We start from the raw sequence: 18,314 nt of genomic DNA, 5'->3' as shown, positions 1-18,314 counted from the left end.
AGATTATATAAAGTAATGTGTATGTTTGATATTTGTATTATGAAAAAACACCTTCTCTGGTGCAGGTGCAACTTGTCTATAATATAACAGGAGGTTAATGAGTCATTTTCAAAGCTAAAATGGCCCTTTAAATTGCACACCTGCAAAGACACACGGAAATGCTCACAGTTTACAAATTTTCATGTACAAATATTATATACAGAGACCTTGAGGTTTTGTGTATATTGGCACTCATGCATATGCTGTAGTGTGTGTGCTTTCAAAAGATTGATGTTTCTCAACATCTGGAGTTTGATTATGGTCATAGGAATAAGGCCAAAAGTGATATGTGTGCATTTGTTTGTGAGTGTATGAATGTTTGTCAGCCAATAACTAACGATTCCTACCCACAGACCCTTGTGAACTCCATGACCAACATGAATTCTCCTCAGTCTCACCCTAGACATATGCGCACGCACACGCACACACATATATATGTACATACGTATACACACACACACACACACTTCCCTTTTCCTGAAACCCTCCCTTACATACCAGAGTGCTTGCCACGTCAATAGCTGTGATATGGCGAGACTGGGAGGCTGATTTATTTCTCAAAGTCTAGCTCCCACATCACCGCAGAAACATTAAAAGTATAGGACTGGAACAGAAGAAGACTATGCCAAATAATTCCACTAGTTAACAATATATAGCCATGAAGGAAGAAGCAAAGGAAAAAGAAACAAGGTTTCATTCACCCACCATATAAAAAAATCATTATATTCATCTTTCTACTTTCTGTGTTAGAACACATTTTGTCACAACTTGTGTTTCAAATGAAACTGCAGATGCTTGAATGCAACAATCTCTGGTCATGTTTCAAATAGACTGTTCACTGGAAACCACCATCACAACCTGTCCCAAAATACAATTTAAATCATCCTGAACCAAATGTTGGCTGTCCTAATTACAAAATGGCTGGTTGTCTACAATAAATTTAAACAATTAAATGTGATGCATGGCATTAATAAAATACTATGCACATTAAAACATAAATCGGCCTACATGTTGGCAAAACATCTTGTTTTCCGCTGTCTTTTTTGATGTAATTACTCTGAGCTGCATTTCTTCTATGAAATGTGTAAAATACAAATTAAGTTATAAGTCTTTGTAACAATCTCTTCTACAGCATGTTTTGCCATGTGGTCTCTGGTGACACCAGAAAGTGCAAAATCAGGTCCACAACAGGTACAGACAGCTTTCAGATGGCACTGTCACGGTGCGCGCATGCCAGTGTGAGCAACAACCGTTGCAGTTGTATATATTTTTTTTTTTATCCCTCTGTCCTGCAACTGTTGTTTTTTTATCGTCCCTGATGAATGTTTTCCGTCCTGGGACAGCAGGACGCCCTTAAGTTAGAACCCTGCACTCAGAGTGCGACTTAATTAAATGCATAGGGAAAAGATTAGAATGATTCACTGCCAGTATGTCGTACCATGAGATGTATTCCATTTTCCATTTTAGTCCACCGTATCTGGACAAACTGTTCCAGGTGATCCATAACCGTGGCTTTCAGAGCTCTACTTAACACATCTATCTATTAGAGTTAATGTTAACAGCTGATGTAGATGCTTTCCACAAAGCCTGTTTAGTATCTCTGATAACTTGGGTAGATTAGTTAAGAATTACACCTACACACATAACAGTAAATAATACACCAACAATAAATGTTATCTCTGATGACTTAGAGTAGATCATAGATCTAGGCTACAGTATGAATGAGTAAGTCTCCCCTTTTCTGGGAGATATTTCATTACAATGACCTGCTGGCTGCATTTATCTTTGACACTCTGTCTCTGCTGTGTTGCCAGCTGAATGAGAAAGTGTCTGTTCCCTCATCAGTTTTTCTCTCTCTCCATCCAGATAGTGGTTAATAGGCCATCTGACCAAGTTCCAACAGAAACACTCTGATTAAAAAGGCATTCATCTTCTGCCCAGACACATCTTGCAGACTCTTACACTGAAGTCCAATCAGCACACAGAGAGACACTCTTGCACCGATTCTGTCACATAACACATGTGTGCACAAACAAACATGTGCAAAAAATCTTGTGTCTGCGTTCATGTTTAATGTCTTATACATGAAGAATGTATTCATGTGATGTCTCTTCTGTACATGTTTACAGCGGCAGTGCATGACTGCAGTGGATTCTCCTCTTATAAACTCAGGCTGACCTGCATGTGACCCCCGACCTCTACACGCTGACCAGACGGGAGGGGTCAGACTGATAGGAGTAACTGGCTGACACTAATAAGACAGCAGCCCCGATAAGATGGATGATCTGAGGGGAGGGAAGAAACTCTTCCAACGCTTGATCCCAAACACTCCTGCCTCACAAATCACTGCGCACACACGTGCACAGAAAATAAACGTGCAGATTAACACACACATGTGCTTGCGTTCACTCTGTTGACAGCCGCATGTGAGTAGCAGACACATGTACGTAGAGGTAGAGGCATGTCACATGCATACGCACATGAAAACAGAGGGTAGACTGTGTGAACAAACTCTGCGGGAGCTACTGTATCCCTATTATACTTGATGCTCATGTGTTCCCACACAGTTTGAGTCAGCACACTGGTTCCATGCCAGAGTGGAGAGTCTGTAAAACGGGTAATGAATGAGGCAGGAAACTGTGTTGGATCCAGTACATGCAGCCCATCCAGATACATTCTAAACCATTCAGGACCATAGTTGGCGTTAACATACCTGACAGGCCAACGTGTGTTAAAAAATTGTCCTCTCATATATACCTTTTTCACACTCATGGCTTCTTCTGTGCAGTTGGCATTCCACCAACAGAGAAACCACCCTCTATCAATCTACATACAGAGACGCCAACCAGCACACAACTATAACTGCTCCAAAGACACACACTTTCTACATACACACACAATTTGCTTCTTTTTCACACATGCATGTACACACACATGAAGTAAATATACATTCAAACCTCTACGTTGGCACCAAACAACCATTTGGGTACATATACATACCATGCCAATCCATAAATCAGATGATAATTGAGTAGCACAGTGCCAGTAATAAACAGAGCAGTATAAACAGCCAGTGTCTGGGCTGGATACACCACCTCCCACTGGCATGCTGCTGGCTGCCTGCCTGGCAAACTCACTCACACACACATATGCACACACACGCACACGCACACACTTGCTGTATGCACTGACAGTAATGCAAAGACAGAAGCAAGACCACTTATCTGTTGGATTTACAGACACTTATGTGAAAACACAGTTTGATATGAGGAAAAACACACATGATAGCACTCGTGAGAGCAATGAATGAAGCCTTGTGAAAGTCAACACAACAAAAGGTCTATACGTCTCCAGTGATATAAATCAGGAAAACATATAAAGTCTCTCATTGTGTTGTTGCTGTGACATAAACGAGGACCAGGATTGTTTGCCTTAAATGCATTGTACATTTACTGTCCCACTGGAGTAGTCAAGTCTGAGCTTCGTGGGAATCATATTTGAGCCAAAATGCCCCAATTTCCAGCTTTATACCTGGAAAAGTTTAAAATCAACCCAACAGTCATGGCATAATGTCAAGCGTCATGGTTATGGACAGTATGACATTATGATGGTATGTTTAACGGGCACACTAAGAACTACTTACCCAGGTCTGCAGATACTGATACACGGAAACAAATGATAAAACATTAAGCCAAATGATTAAAAAACAACAGATGTACACAGGTCACAGTGTGCATCTCTAGAATGTGATTACATCAGGCAAAGAGAATGACAGCGTGGAAGTAGTTTCAAGTGCTGGGAGGACACAATCTAGACAGTTTATGTCTTGTGGATTACTACTTTATAAATAGAGCACTTAGGAATGAATTGAGATCTTACAAAGATCCGGTAACTTGGAAGGACACTGCTCTCTGAGGACACCCACATGGTGTCTTGTGATGGATATGAATGCCGCTGAATTTTTGACCCTCACCTTTCAAGATCGGCAATTTTCTTCTCCTTGAATGATCGGTCCATCTCAGCCTCCCTTAGAGCTGCCATTAGCCTCTCCACTTCTGCTTGTGACTTCCCCGATTCCTCTCTGTTGCGGGCCACTTCCTGCTCCAGAAGTCTCAGGCGATCTGTGATGTCAGGACACTTGCGGGCCGCTTCTTCTGCGTTTTGGGTCTAGCCAAATATATTGCATGAATTAAAAGGACGTCTCAGTTTTTCAAGCACTGCTCCTGTTTCATGATGTTGTCAGACTTCGCTAAAGCTCTAAAATAAACTACAATTAGTCAGTTAGTAGTTACTTAGTTACGTGAGCTCTATTAGAGAAAATGTTTGGGAGCTTTGTACCACGATAGTGCTGCTGCTTTACTGATTTTAAACTCAAGATAAACTCATGGCCAAATCATTTACCCATTACAAATAAATGCAATACATGTCTCAATGTTGTCAAAACTTGTTCTGGTTGTTGCTGGTGTTCATGTTGTATAGTAAATATTCAGTGTTTTTATAATACTGTTGCTTTGTTAACAGAAATTACAATTTATCTTTGCTTCCTGTCAAGGGTAAATTAGCTCATAACTAACTCTGGTGCAATGTCACTGTCAAATAAATTAATAAAACAACCACCATAATCACAAAGCTGGCATGAACAAAACATATATTTAAACTGTTATGATATGGAATTAAAGCAGCATTACTTTACGCTACTTTGCCAACTGTATGCATGCTATGTAAGAACAGGGCTGAAAGTACAGGTGAAGCTAAGCCTAGCAATGAAATGCTGATGAAGTGGGCAAAGCACAGCTGAAGCTAACAGACAACAGCCGAGGCTATGAAGTACACCTCAGGCTGACGAAAGTGAAGCGTGGCCTAACAAATTGCACCTGAAGCTAACAAAGTACAGACGGGGTTGCTGAAGTGTAGCTTGATGCTTCCCGAGCAAAGCTGAGACAGACAGAACGTAGCAGAAAATCACAAAGGACAGTTAGGGTAGATGGAGGTTGAGCTTAGCGTGACAAAGTACAGCTCAGGCTGATTAAAGTTAAGCCGAGTTTGGCAACAGTGAGTACTGAGTGAGTACTGCGATGTCCTAAAATGGCCTCTGCACATGCACATACTGTGCTACATGCAAGCACAAACAAACAAAAGGCTTAAGAGAACCTACCGTGGGGCTTACTGCCGGTAGTCCATCTACTTTGGCTGATAGCTAGAAGTTAATATAAAAAAGGCAGAAAATGAGAATATAGTATAAGAACCAAGTGTAGTTTTCAAATTTTTTCAACTTCAAATTTCAAGATGGGACGCTGACAATTACACAGGGTCACATGTGAGATCATCCCGCATAGCTCTGAAACCTAAAGGAAAAGGCAAAGCAATCCTCAATATGTGGTTAGGGTCACAATCTAGTTGAAGCAGAACCAATCTGTACCCTCATCCGCTCTCATCCCTTCATCAACGACCCCCCCACCCAGCTCTGCTGCTGCCTGCTTTTCTGTGGTTTGCTTCTATCAGTTGTCTCCCCGGGGCGTCCATCATGCAGAGTTTGGAGTTCAGTCATTATCATTATAAAATTACCCGTCTCTCTCTGTTTGGCTGTGATTTTATGAGACCACCAAACATCTCAATTTTTTTTTCTTCTAAGTAAAATGTTGAGAGAGAAAAAGAAAAAGAAAACAAACAACAACAAAAAAACAGAAAAGTTACACTGATGAATTCTTTGTTCTCTGAAAAAAATATCCCAGAGGAAGTTTGGAACCTAGAATTATCGTTCTCTTTACTTCTCCCTCTTTCTCTTGTACTTTACTTCTACCGTGTTTGCGAAGATTGTTTAACTTGTTGAAACAGCTGAGGCCACTCGTTTAAACATCATCAAGTGAGCGCGCACAAACACACACACACACACACACACCATTTTTTGTCAGGTCTACATAAGTCTGGGACTGTACATGTAGCTCTGCTTGAGTCTGTCATTAGAAAAACCCCAAGGAGTGTCTGTTAACTATTACCACTAGCCAATCTGAACAAATGCTTCTTTCCCATTATGACAAACCCACCAGATAAACCATATGCACAAGTTGGCCCTTGCATATGGCAGATATAGCCATGGGCACAGCATATGGAGCACAACTAAATGTTTGAAAAGTCTTACTTTTTGCACTTTCGATACAGGCATGCATGTTGAAGTAGCTTTGAAGGAACACATCTGTAAATGTTAAAATATATACACAAAATGTCAATGATGCCATTGTTGTAGACTATGACTCTGATGTTTTGTGTACTTGTGCTGTGTTCACACATCTGTGTGTGTAAAATATGCACCTGTGTCGTGCATAAATGTGTGTCCATATGAGTTTGACTAATCTGACAACAATATATGTGACATCATATGACCTTACAGAGCCTCATAAGCTTGTCACTGTATGTGTAAACATACGTGTCTGTACTAAAGATTAAATGCTGGGAAACAGAGAGCACTTGGCCCTCTGGAAGGGAAGCAGAGTCATTGTTTACCTCGTCCTTACCCCCATTACCTCCACACCTAGCCTCACAGGCTTGTGCACACTCATCAAACCCAATCTTAGTTTGCACAAAATGCATTAAGCCTAAGTGGGCTAGAGTTTGTTATGTTCTTTTAGGGGAAAACACAGACAGGAAGAAAGCAGGGGCTGAGAGCACGGCGGGTCCAACAGGAATTTGTGATATTATGACAGGAGGGGGAAGGCCAGTAAAGATACGATTACATATATGGTCACTAAAATTATTATTATCATTCCTGGAAATGTCTCTGAAGTGTAAATATTACAAATAAGTTAAATATGTGTGGCCACCAAGATCTGTACTGGGTTATTTAACTCCTGCTCGGAGGATACTCAGCCACATTGAGGCGGGGTAGCGTTTCACAAAAAAATTTACTCCTGAAGGTAATATCAGTCTCTATGTATCTATCTATCTATATATAAACAGGACCACGTTGGATCTCACTGTATACCTGTCAGTACAAAAATCAATCTCTGATCTCGATTTTATCATTAAAAAGAAACAGAACAAAAAAAAAAGAAAAACACAAGACGGTATTACATCAGTCAGTTTTGAAAAGACCAAACAGTCCTTTGAATAAGACTCCAAAGCTGAGGTGTAGTGCCTTCTTCCTGATTTAAACCAATCCTCTCTGGAAAGGTCAAAACCTTCCCTGCGGATCTTTACTGTTTTTCTCTTTGAAGAGCGAATGTTTAGTTCCAGAAGTCCTTTATTAACCTCGGAATCAACAAATACTGTTTTATGAGAAGAGGATGAGGATGCAGTGAAGTCAACAGAGCTCTGAGGTCAAGATAAAACGCTCCGCTAACAGCTTGACTGAGTCAGTAATACAAACATCTGTAGATACAGTGAGTAGGCCACTGTGTGTACATGACCTGACGGCAAACACAAACTCTACATCTGCATAAGAGGTAAATGGCCACATATCACAGCGCCATTAGGCGAAAAGTTTGTTTCTCCATTTTTGGATATATTTGTGATTAACATCAGTTTATCACCAGTTTCTCATGGATTAATGTAAACATTTAAAAAGCACTTACTGTATATCAAGGCGACCATTTTACCCACTAACAGATGTATTAAGTCAGAAAAGAGGATTCATCTAATGCGCTCAGAACAGATCAGAACAACATTTTTTGTGACATAATTAAACATCAAGCACATGTTGTTGTGTAGTCAAGAACTCACAAGTCTGTATGCTGCAAAACTCATTTTTAAAAGTAGTACAATAAGAACATCTCAGCTTTTCTCTTTGGATTGTTATATCACATTATTACATTCATTTGGCAGATGCTTTTTTTTTTAAAGCAAGTTACAAAAAGTGCATTCAAACTCAATAACAGTAATTTGCAAAAAAAAAACAGATTAAAAAAAAGGCATTTTTAAAATGAATAAAACGCCAGACTGATATTCCACAGAGTGCACACAAAATAGTATTCAGGAAAATAAACAGAGATTTTGAGTCAGAAATAGTGATGTAAACAGTTAATCGATTAACCGGTTAATCGCCGAAAATAATTTAATCGATTAAATTAAATTAATCGGGTTAACTGAATCTAGGACCATTTTCCACAGGAGTTTTTTCAGTGAGATTTCATGGTGTCGCCAGTTGAGGGCGCCATTGCTCAATCTAGGCCACAGCAAACGTACCTGAACGCAACGCGGCGACAGACCCGGAGTGGAGTATGGAGCATTTCAAACTAAGCAATGATGACAAAGACGCTCAGTGTAAACTCTGCGGTGCTACGTTTAAGTTCAGCAGCTCTACGAGTTCACTAAGATAACACCTGCAAAACCTGCAGGCGTGCTGACGCGCTAGCAGTTAGCATTAGCCATTAAGAATTAAATACATGCTAATGCTAACATGCTAATGCTATCTGCTCCTGTGTGTAAATAAACATGCTCAGCTCGTCACTCTCAACATTTCTGCGGGAAATTGTTTAATAGAGGCCCTCTAATTTTACTGTCACCTTCCTCAGGGATGATTGAAGCTGTGTTCAGTCCTACATGTTACTGTAAGTTTACAGGTAATCTTACTGTGACCTTTCTCAGAACAAGGGAGATTATAAGTGGTGCTGCTAATGTTTCAAGTTTTTCATTTAAGTGCTTTACCAGATAATTATATGTAGGCTTAATATTGTGTAGGCTAAGCCCATATTGTATAGCTTTAAAAAAAGATTTTATGTTGCTTAATGTTTCACATGCAACAGGTGAGCCAGTGCACAATTATTTTTTTTATTTATTTCAATTTTCTGTGCAGAATTTATTTTGGTTAAATGCCATATAGCCAGACGACTGTGGGGTTACACCAACACTAAACCTGTTTGCGTGTCATTAACAACTAATACTTAGGCCAGAGACCATGACACTACACACGGCAAAGATATTTTGAAATATGCAAGAACCACATGAACCACAGAACCGATGCAATAAGACACGCACAGTTTAACGCTTATCATAAGCTCTATCTCTCACAAACACTCGTAAAATAGAAGCAAACCACACTCTTTAGCTCGCGTTTTGGCCTTCGCGCTTTAAAAAAAAAAAAAGGTGTAGAAACTTGACAGTGACAATTAGCGCTTAAGAGACCCCTCCAACAACTGGAAACAGGCTGTACCAGCACTGCTAAAACGCGCCACATTATTATTCCATATCCACACTGGTGTGGTTTACTCTGGAAAACCTACAACTGCCCCCACATATTTCATATTTGCTGTCACGCCTTTAGAATGGTGTGGTGTTTGGTGTGTGTGTGTGTGTGTGTGTGTGTCACTTTTTAATGGGTGATGTTGGGGTGCATTAATTGTGAAATAGAAAAGATATGAAATACATTATTTACTCACCCACCTTGCACAACACACCAGACACACAACATAGTACCTTCAAAACCTTTCTATAATTTTAAGGACTTTAGGTCATATTTATTATCGGATAGTTATGCTGCCCGGTAGCAAACACACGCAGCACGCCGCACACCACACACACACAACACCACACCACACACCAAACACACACACACACACACACACACACACACAGAGCAGTTTACTATACCTGTCAGTTCATGTCTCGGCTTTTTTTCTTTATTTCGTTTTGTAATGACTCTGCTGTTGATTTTACATGTTAATTTTATATGTTTACGAGTTGGTTTGGAAAAGTGCTAGTAAATAAGATAACTATTCAATTTATGTTACTATTATGAATGAAGTATATAATACACACATATTACATGTGCACACATATTTACACAGTGAGCAGGAGGGGGATAAAAGCTGTTTATATGCGGGTCTTTTGATGTCCTGTGTTGTTTTTAAACCAGAGGCATGTCATAGGAACAACTTTATCCATAGGGATATCAGCTATCACACACAACTGCTACTGGTACGGTGTAGAAACCATCAGAACGCTGGTCCCCTGATAGCTGATATACCCCCATCTGACCTAATCATCGCAAAATGAACCAATTGTTTTGACCTTATGAAAGGCAAATGAGGCATGTAAGAGTGTGAATAAGGAGCAGACGGGCGGGCTGCATGTGAGTGGAAAATATGAATGAGAATGTGATTGGTATGAGTGCGTAATAGTAAATCATGGGGGGAAAATGTATTTTATTGCCGTGACATTTCTTAGAAGATGAGGTGTGAGAGGAGAGAAGAGAGAGGGAGAGAGAGAAGAGAATGAGAAAGAAGAGATAGACGAGCACTGTGCATGAGTCCAGTCCGTTCCTAAACCAAGCGGAATAAGTAATTTGTTCAAATTCCCTCGTCTTCCGTCACCTGGACCCTCCCCATCCGCCTTCCAAATAAGCAGCTCCGCTTTTTCTGGCTTCAAGTACAGCCCTATGTTTTTTTTGTTAACCGGATGTGATCTCTCTCTTATACATATTGATTATGTGTCTTGGTGTATTCTCCCCTACGACTCCTTTTTCCATTTTCCCTGTTATCACTCCCTGCTTGCTTTCTTTGTGCTTGTCGCCAAGTTTTGTCCTAATCTCGGACCTGTGAAAAAAAAAGAATGATGAATTTCTAACCTCCCGAAGGATTACTGCGGAGTGCCCATTGACAAGAACGAGAGTAAACGGCATGGCTTCCAGTAGAAGCTCTGAGTGGGTCACACAGGAAGCGCGGTCACACTGGGCCCTCCATGAGCGATGTGGGAAACTGTGAATATGTAAGTAGGGTTGTTGCTGCAAAAGAGTATGCAATTCTCAGTTGCGATTTTCCCTTGTATAAAGGTCAAAGAGTAAACCCTTCACATTTATCACCTTTCATAACTCTAATTCTACTGTGTCTCTTTTCCTTCCTCTCTTTTAATACACTGCACAGATGGAACAAAATCCTGTATTCCTGTGGTCAAGCAGACAGGGACACACCGAGGGCAGTTTCTGACAGGGTTGGTACAACAGATGGGATAACAAGCAGAATAAATCTGAAATTTAATCATGTTCCCTTTATTGAAAAGAAGACGAGGGGTTACAGGAAAGAGAGAAGGAGAAAAATGGAGAGCTAGTACAGTGTGGCGTGAGGAGTTGGATCAACAACTGGAGTCTTAAGTTTTTTATCTGAGGCACTTGTCTAGATGCAGTGCGACAGATCACAAGAACAAAGTCCTGTTTTAATAAATGATAGATGCTTTATGGTGCTTAACAGTCTTACGACAGATACAAATACAGTTTCACTGTGTCTTTAATATATTGTGGTGGGTGTTGTGTGTTGTGGGTTGTGTGTGTGTGGTTTTGTGTTGGTGTGTGTGTGGTTGGGGGTGGAGGAGTTAAAAAGACGAAGTGTTGGTGTGTCTTCAGTAGTAATGTGTAGAAAGTATAAATGCGGATTCCATAGATTGAGATCAACGTATGTTATGTAATTTATATTGTATAATGAAAAACCCGTTCTCGGGGCAGGTGGCAACTTGTCCATAATATAACAGAGGTATGAGGAGTCATTTTCACAGCGAAAATGGCCCTTTAAATTGCACACACTGATAAGACACCGCGGAAATGCTCACAGTTTTAACAAATTTTCATGTACAAATATATATACAAGACCTTGAGGTTTTGTTGTATATTGGCCCTCATGCAGTAGCTGTTAGTGTGTGTGCGTTAAAAAGATTGAATGTTTCTCACAGCTGGATTTGAATTATGGTCATAGGAATAAGTCCAAAAGTTAATATGTGTGCAGTTTGTTTGTGATGTATGAATGTTTTGTCCAGCCGATACTAACGATTCCTACCCGACAGGACCCTTCGAACTCCAGGAACGAACATGAATTCTCCTCGTCTCACCAGAAAACTCGCCAACAAAGCACAATCGACCGCAACCTATAGTACATTACATAACTCTCACATACACACCACACACACTTCTCTTTCACTGAAACCCTCACTTACATACCAGAGCTTGCACGTCAATGCTTGTGATATGGGAGAACTGGGAGCTGAATTTTAGATTCTCAAAGTACTAGCGCCCACATAACCGCAGAAACATTAAAAAGTTAGTAGGACTGGGACAAAGAATATGCAAATATTCCACTAGTTAAACAATATATAGCCATGAAGAAGAACAAAGGAAAAAGAAACAGGTTTCATTCACACCATATAAAAATCCATTTATGTCGATCTTCTCTACTTTCTGTGTTAAACCAGTTGATCACAGACTTGTGTTTCAAAAAACTGCCGGAGTGCTTGAATGCAACAATCCTGTGTCATGTTTCAAAATAGACTGTTCACCTGAACCAACCATCACACCTGTCCCAAAATGAACAGTTAAACAGCCTGAACACCAATGTTGTACTGTCTCCAATTAACAAATGTCTGGTGTTTCTACAATAAATTTAAACAATTAAATGTGAGCACATGGCATGAAATTAAAATACTATGCACATTATAAACATAGGAAGTCTGACCTACAGTGTTGGCAAACGTCTTGTTTCCGCTGTCTTTTTTATGATATTACATCTGAGTAGCTTTCTTCGTATTGAAATGTGTAAAATACCATGAAGTTGAAAAGTTCTTTGGTACAATCTCTTCCACGCAGTGTTTTGCCATGGTCAGTGTGAACAGAAAGTGGTCAAAATCAGGCCACAAAGGTACTAGACAGCTTTCAGATGGCACTGGGTCACGTGCGCGCATGCCATTGAGCACAACCGTTGGCGTTGTATTTTATTTTTTTATTTTTATCCCTCGTGGTCCTGGCAACTGTTGTTTTTTTTTAATCGTCCCTGATGATGTTATTCCTTCCTGGGACAGCAGGACGCCCTTAGTTAGAACACTGCACTCAGAGTGCGACTAATTAAATGCAGGGGAAAGATTAGATGAAGCACTGCCAGTAGGTCGTACCCAGAGATGTATTCCTTTTCCATCTTTGTCCACCGTATCTGACAAACTAGATTCCAGGTGATCCAAACCGTGGCTTTCAGAGCTCGTACATTAACAAATCGATCTATTAGGTTAATGGTTAACACTGATGAAGGCTTCCCACAAAGCCTGTTTAGTATCTCTGATAACTTGGGTAGATGAGTTTAAGATTACACCTACACACATAAGCAGTAATAATCAGCAACAATAAAGGTTATCTCTGGACTGAAGATAGTCAAGTTAGACAGAAATGAAGAGAAATAAGTCACCTTGAGATATCAGTACAACGTGGAATCTACTGTGAGCATTGTCGTCTGCTATGTGCTCTGAATGAGAATATCGGGCGGTATCATACTGTCTGCTGCTTACTACTCGGCCTGTCCGGAATGAAGTGTCTGTCCCTCTCGTTTTCTCTCTCTCCTCAAGATAGGGTTAATGGCCATCTGACAAGTCCAACAGAAACACTCTGATTAAAAAGGCATTCTCTTCTTGCCCAGACACATCTTGCAGACTCTTACACTGAAGTCCAATCAGCAACAGAGAGACACTCTTGCCCCGATTCTGTCACATAACACTGTGTGCACAAACAAACATGTCAAAAAATCTTTGTCTGCGTTCATGTATTATGTCTTATACATGAAGAATGTATTCATGTGATTGTCCTTCTGTACATGTTTACAGCGCAGTGCATGACTGCAGTGGATTCTCCTCTTATAACCTCAGGCTGACCTCATGTGACCCCCGACCCTACACGCTGACCAGACGGGAGGGGTCAGATGATAGGAGTAACTGGCTGACACTAATAAGACAGCAGCCACCGATAAGATGGATGATCTGAGAGAGGAGGAATGAATACACTCTTCCAACCAAATATAACCCAAACACTGCACTAAAACGCAGTGCACAGAATAAATGCAGATTAACACACACTTTGCTTGCGTTCACTCTGTTGACAGCCCGCATGTGAGTAGCAGACACATGTACGTAGAGGTAGAGGCAGTCACTGCATACGCACATGAAAACAGAGGTAGACTGTGTGAACAAACTCTGCGGAGAGCTACTGTCCCTATTAATACTTGATGCTCATGTGTTCCCACACGTTTGAGTCAGCACACGGTTCCATGCCAGAGTGGAGAGGCTTAAAACGGGTAATGAATGAGGGCAGAAACTGTGGTTGGATCCATACATGCAGCCCATCCAATACATTCTAAACCTTCAGGACCATAGTTGGCGTTAACATACCTACAGGCCAACGTGTGTTAAAAATTGTCCTCTCAGTTATACCTTTTTCACACTCATGGCTTCTCGTGCATTGGAGTCACCACCAACAGAAAACCACCCTATCAATCTACATACGAGACGCCACCAGCAACAAACTAACTGCTCCAAAGACACACCCTTTCTACATACACACACAATTTGCTTCTGTTTCACACATGCATGCACACCACATGAAGTAATATACATTCAAACACTCAATACAGTACCTCTACGTTGGCACCAACCACCAAATTTGGGTACATATACATACATGCCATCCTAAATCAGATGATAATTGAGTAGCACAGTGCCAGTAAAAACAGCAGTATAAAAGCCAGTGTCTGGGCTGGAACACCACCTCCCACTGGCATGCTGCTGGCTGCCTGCCTGGCAAACCACTCACACACAACATATGCACACACAGCACACGCACACACTTGCTGTAGGCACTGACAGTAATGCAAGACAGAGCAAGACCACTTATCTGTGGATTACAGACACTTATGTGAAAACCAGTACGATATGAGGAAAAACACACATGATAGCACTCGTGAGAGCCATAGAATGAAGCCTTGTGAAAGTCACACACAACAAAGGTCTATACGTCTCCAGTGATAAAATCAGAAACATATAAAAGTCTCTCATGTGTGTTGGCTGTACCATAAACGAGGACCAGATTGTTGTGCCTTAAATGCTTGTACATTTACTGTCCCACTGGTAGTCAAGTCTGAGCTTCGTGGGAATCATATTTGAGCACAAAATGCCCCAATTTTCCAGCTTTTATACCTGGAAAAAGTTAAAATCACCCAACGTCATGGCATAGTTCAAGCGTCATGTGTTATGGACGTATGACATTATGTATGTTTAACGGCACACAATAACTACTTACCCAGGTCGTGCAGATACTGTCAGAAACAAAGATAACATTAAGCCAAATGATTAAAAAACAACAGATGTACCAGGTCACAGTGTGCATCTCTAGAATGTGATTACATCAGGCAAAGAGAATGACAGCGTGGAAGTAGTTCAATGCTGGGAGGACACAATCTAGACAGTTTATGTCTGTGGATTACTACTTTAATAAATAGAGCACTTAGGAATGAATGGAGATCTTAACAAGATCCGGTAACTTGGAAGGACACTGCTCTCTGAGGACACACACATGGTGTGTCTTGTGAATGGATGAATGCCGCTGAATTTTTGACCCTCACCTTTCAAGATCGGCAATTTTCTTCTCCTTGAATGATCGGTCCACTCATCCTCCCTTAGAGCGCATTAGCCCTCCCTTCTGCTTGTGACTTCCCCATTCCTCTCTGTGTCGGGCCATTCCTGCTCCAGAAGTCTCAGGCGATCTGTGATGTCAGGACACTTGCGGCGCTGCTTCTGCGCTTTGGTCTAGCCAAATATATGCATGAATTAAAAGGACGTCTCAGTTTTTCAGCACTGCTCTGTTTCATGATGTTGTCAGACTTCGCAAAGCTCTAAAATAACACAATTAGTAGTTAGTAGTTACTTAGTTACTGAGCTCTATTAGAGAAAATTTTGGGGAGCTTTGTACCACGATAGTGCGTGCTGCTTTACTGATTTTAAATTCAAGATAAACTCACGGCCAAATCATTTACCCATTACAAAATAAACTGAATACATGCTTAATGTGTCAAAACTTGTTCTGGTTGTTTGCTGGTGTTCATGTTGTATAGTAAATATTCAGTGTTTTTATAATACTGTTGCTTTTTAACAGAAATTACAATTTATCTTTGCTGTCCGAGGGTAAATTACGCTCATACTAACTCTGGTGCAAAAGTCCACTGTCAAATTTTAATAAACCACCATAATACAAGGCTGGCATGAACAAAACATATATTTAAACTGTATGATACGGAATTAAGGCAGCATTACTTTACGCTACTTCCAACGTATGCATGCTATGTAAAGAACAGGCTGAAGGAAGTACAGGTGAAGCTAAGAAAAAGCCTAGCAGAAATGCTGATGAAGTGGGCAAAGCACAGCTGAAGCTAAGACAACAGGAAGGGGGCTAACGTAGTATACCTCAGGCACTAAAGTGAAGCGTGGCCTAACAAATTGCACCTGAAGCTAACAAAGATAACAGACGGGGTTGCGGAAGTGTAGCTTGATGCTTCCCGAGCAAAGCTGAGACAGACAGAACGTAGCAAAATCACAAAGGACATTAGGGTAGATGGGTTGAGCTTAGCGTGACAAAGCAGCTCAGCTGATTAAAGTTAAGCCCGAGTTTGGGCAACAGTGATATGATTGAGTACGGACGATGTCCTAAAATGGCCTCTGCACATGCACTACTGTGCTACATGCCAAGCACAAACAAACAAAAGGCTTAAAGAACCTACCGTGGGGTTACTGCCGGTAGTCCATCACTTGGGCTGATAGCTAGAAGTTAATATAAAAAAGGCAGAAATAAGATATAGTATAAGAACCAAGTATAGTTTGTACTTTTTTTCAACTTCAAATTTCAAGATGGGACGCTGACAATTACACAGGGTCACATGTGAGATCATCCCGCATAGCTCTGAAAACCTAAAGAAAAGGCAAAGCAATCCTCAATATGTGGTTAGGGTCACAATCTAGTTGAAGCAGAACCAATCTGTACCCTCATCCGCTCTCATCCCTTCACACGACCCCCCCCACCCAGCTCTGCTGCTGCCTGCTTTTCTGTGGGTTTGCTTCTATCAGTTGTCTCCCGGGGCGTCCATCATGCAGAGTTTTGGAGTCGTCATTATCATTATAAAATTACCCTCTCTCCTGTTGGCTGTGATTTATGAGACCACCAAACATCTCAATTTTTTTTTCTAAGTAAAATGTTGAGAGAGAAAAAAAAAAAACAAAAACAAAAAAAAAACAGAAAAGTTACACTGATGAATTCTTTGTTCTCTGAAAAAAATATCCCAGAGGAAGTTTGTAACCTAGAATTATCGTTCCTTTACTTCCCTCTTTCTCTTGTACTTTATTCTAACCGTGTTTGCGAAGATGTTTAACTTGTTGAAACAGCTGAGGCCACTCGTTTAAAACATCATCAAGTGAGCGCGCACAACCCACACACACACACAACAAACCATTTTTTGTCAGTCTACATATCTGGGACTGTACATGTAGCTCGGCTTGAGTCTGTCCTTAGAAAAACCCCAAGAGTGTCTGTTAACTATTACCACTAGCCATCTGAACAAATGCTTCTTTCCCATTATGACAAACCCACCAGATAAACCATACACAAGTTGGCCCTTGCATATGCAGATATAGCCATGGCACAGCATATGGACACAACTAAATGTTTGAAAAGTCTTACTTTTTGCACTTTCGATACAGGCAATGCATTTGAAGTAGCTTGGAAGGAACACATCTGAAATGTTAAAATATATACACAAAATGTCATGATGCCATTGTTGTAGACTAACTCTGAGTTTTGTGTACTTGTGCTGTGTTCACACTCTGTTGTGTAAAATAGGCACCTGTGTCGTGCATAAATGTGTGTCCATATGATTTGACTATACTGCAACAAATATATGTGACATCATATGACCTGTACAGAGCCCAAAGCTGTCACTGTATGAGTAAACATACGTGTCTGTACTAAAGATTAATTGCTGGAGAAACAAGAAGCACTTGGCCCTCTGAAGGGAAGCAGAGTCATTTTTACCTCGTCCTTACCCCCATTACCTCCACACCTAGCCTCACGGCTTGGCACACTCATCAACCCAATCTTATTTGCACAAAATGCATTAACCTAAGTGGGCTAGAGTTTGTTATGTTCTTTTAGGGGAAAACACGACAGGAGAGACAAGGGGCCTGAGAGCACGGGGGTCCAACAGGAATTTGTGATATTATGACAGGAGGGGGAAGGCCAAGTAAAGATCGATTACATATATGGTCACTAAAATTATTATTATCATTCCTGGAAATGTCTCTGAAGTGTAAATATACAAATAAGTTAAATATGTGTGGCACCAAGATCTGTACTGGGTTATTAACTCCTGCTCGAGGATACTCAGCCACATGGAGGCGGGGTAGCGTTTCACAAAGTTTTTACTCCTGAAGGTAATATCAGTCTCTATGTATCTACTATCTATATATAAACAGGAACCACGTTGATACTCACGGGCTACGCT

The 18,314-nt window shown here is 40.7% G+C and overlaps 1 protein-coding gene across 1 annotated transcript in view; it reads right to left on the bottom strand.

The window, feature by feature from the left end:
• The window catches only part of LOC104933184 (ERC protein 2-like), a 156,292-nt gene that overhangs the window by 76,796 nt on the left and 61,182 nt on the right, over window positions 1–18,314 (bottom strand). Inside the window, exons 10-12 of the mRNA XM_027288591.1 lie at window positions 5,195–5,236; window positions 4,013–4,206; window positions 3,683–3,697 (exon numbers count right to left, since the gene is read on the bottom strand). Of these exons, the coding sequence (XP_027144392.1) occupies window positions 3,683–3,697; window positions 4,013–4,206; window positions 5,195–5,236 (251 nt within the window). The remainder of the gene's footprint in view (window positions 1–3,682; window positions 3,698–4,012; window positions 4,207–5,194; window positions 5,237–18,314) is intronic.

The sequence above is a fragment of the Larimichthys crocea genome, chromosome XV, assembly GCF_000972845.2.
Source record: "Larimichthys crocea isolate SSNF chromosome XV, L_crocea_2.0, whole genome shotgun sequence".
Lineage (NCBI taxonomy): Eukaryota > Metazoa > Chordata > Actinopteri > Sciaenidae > Larimichthys > Larimichthys crocea.
Note: the sequence above shows the minus strand (reverse complement) of the source record. Positions and strands in the feature narration are given on the sequence as shown.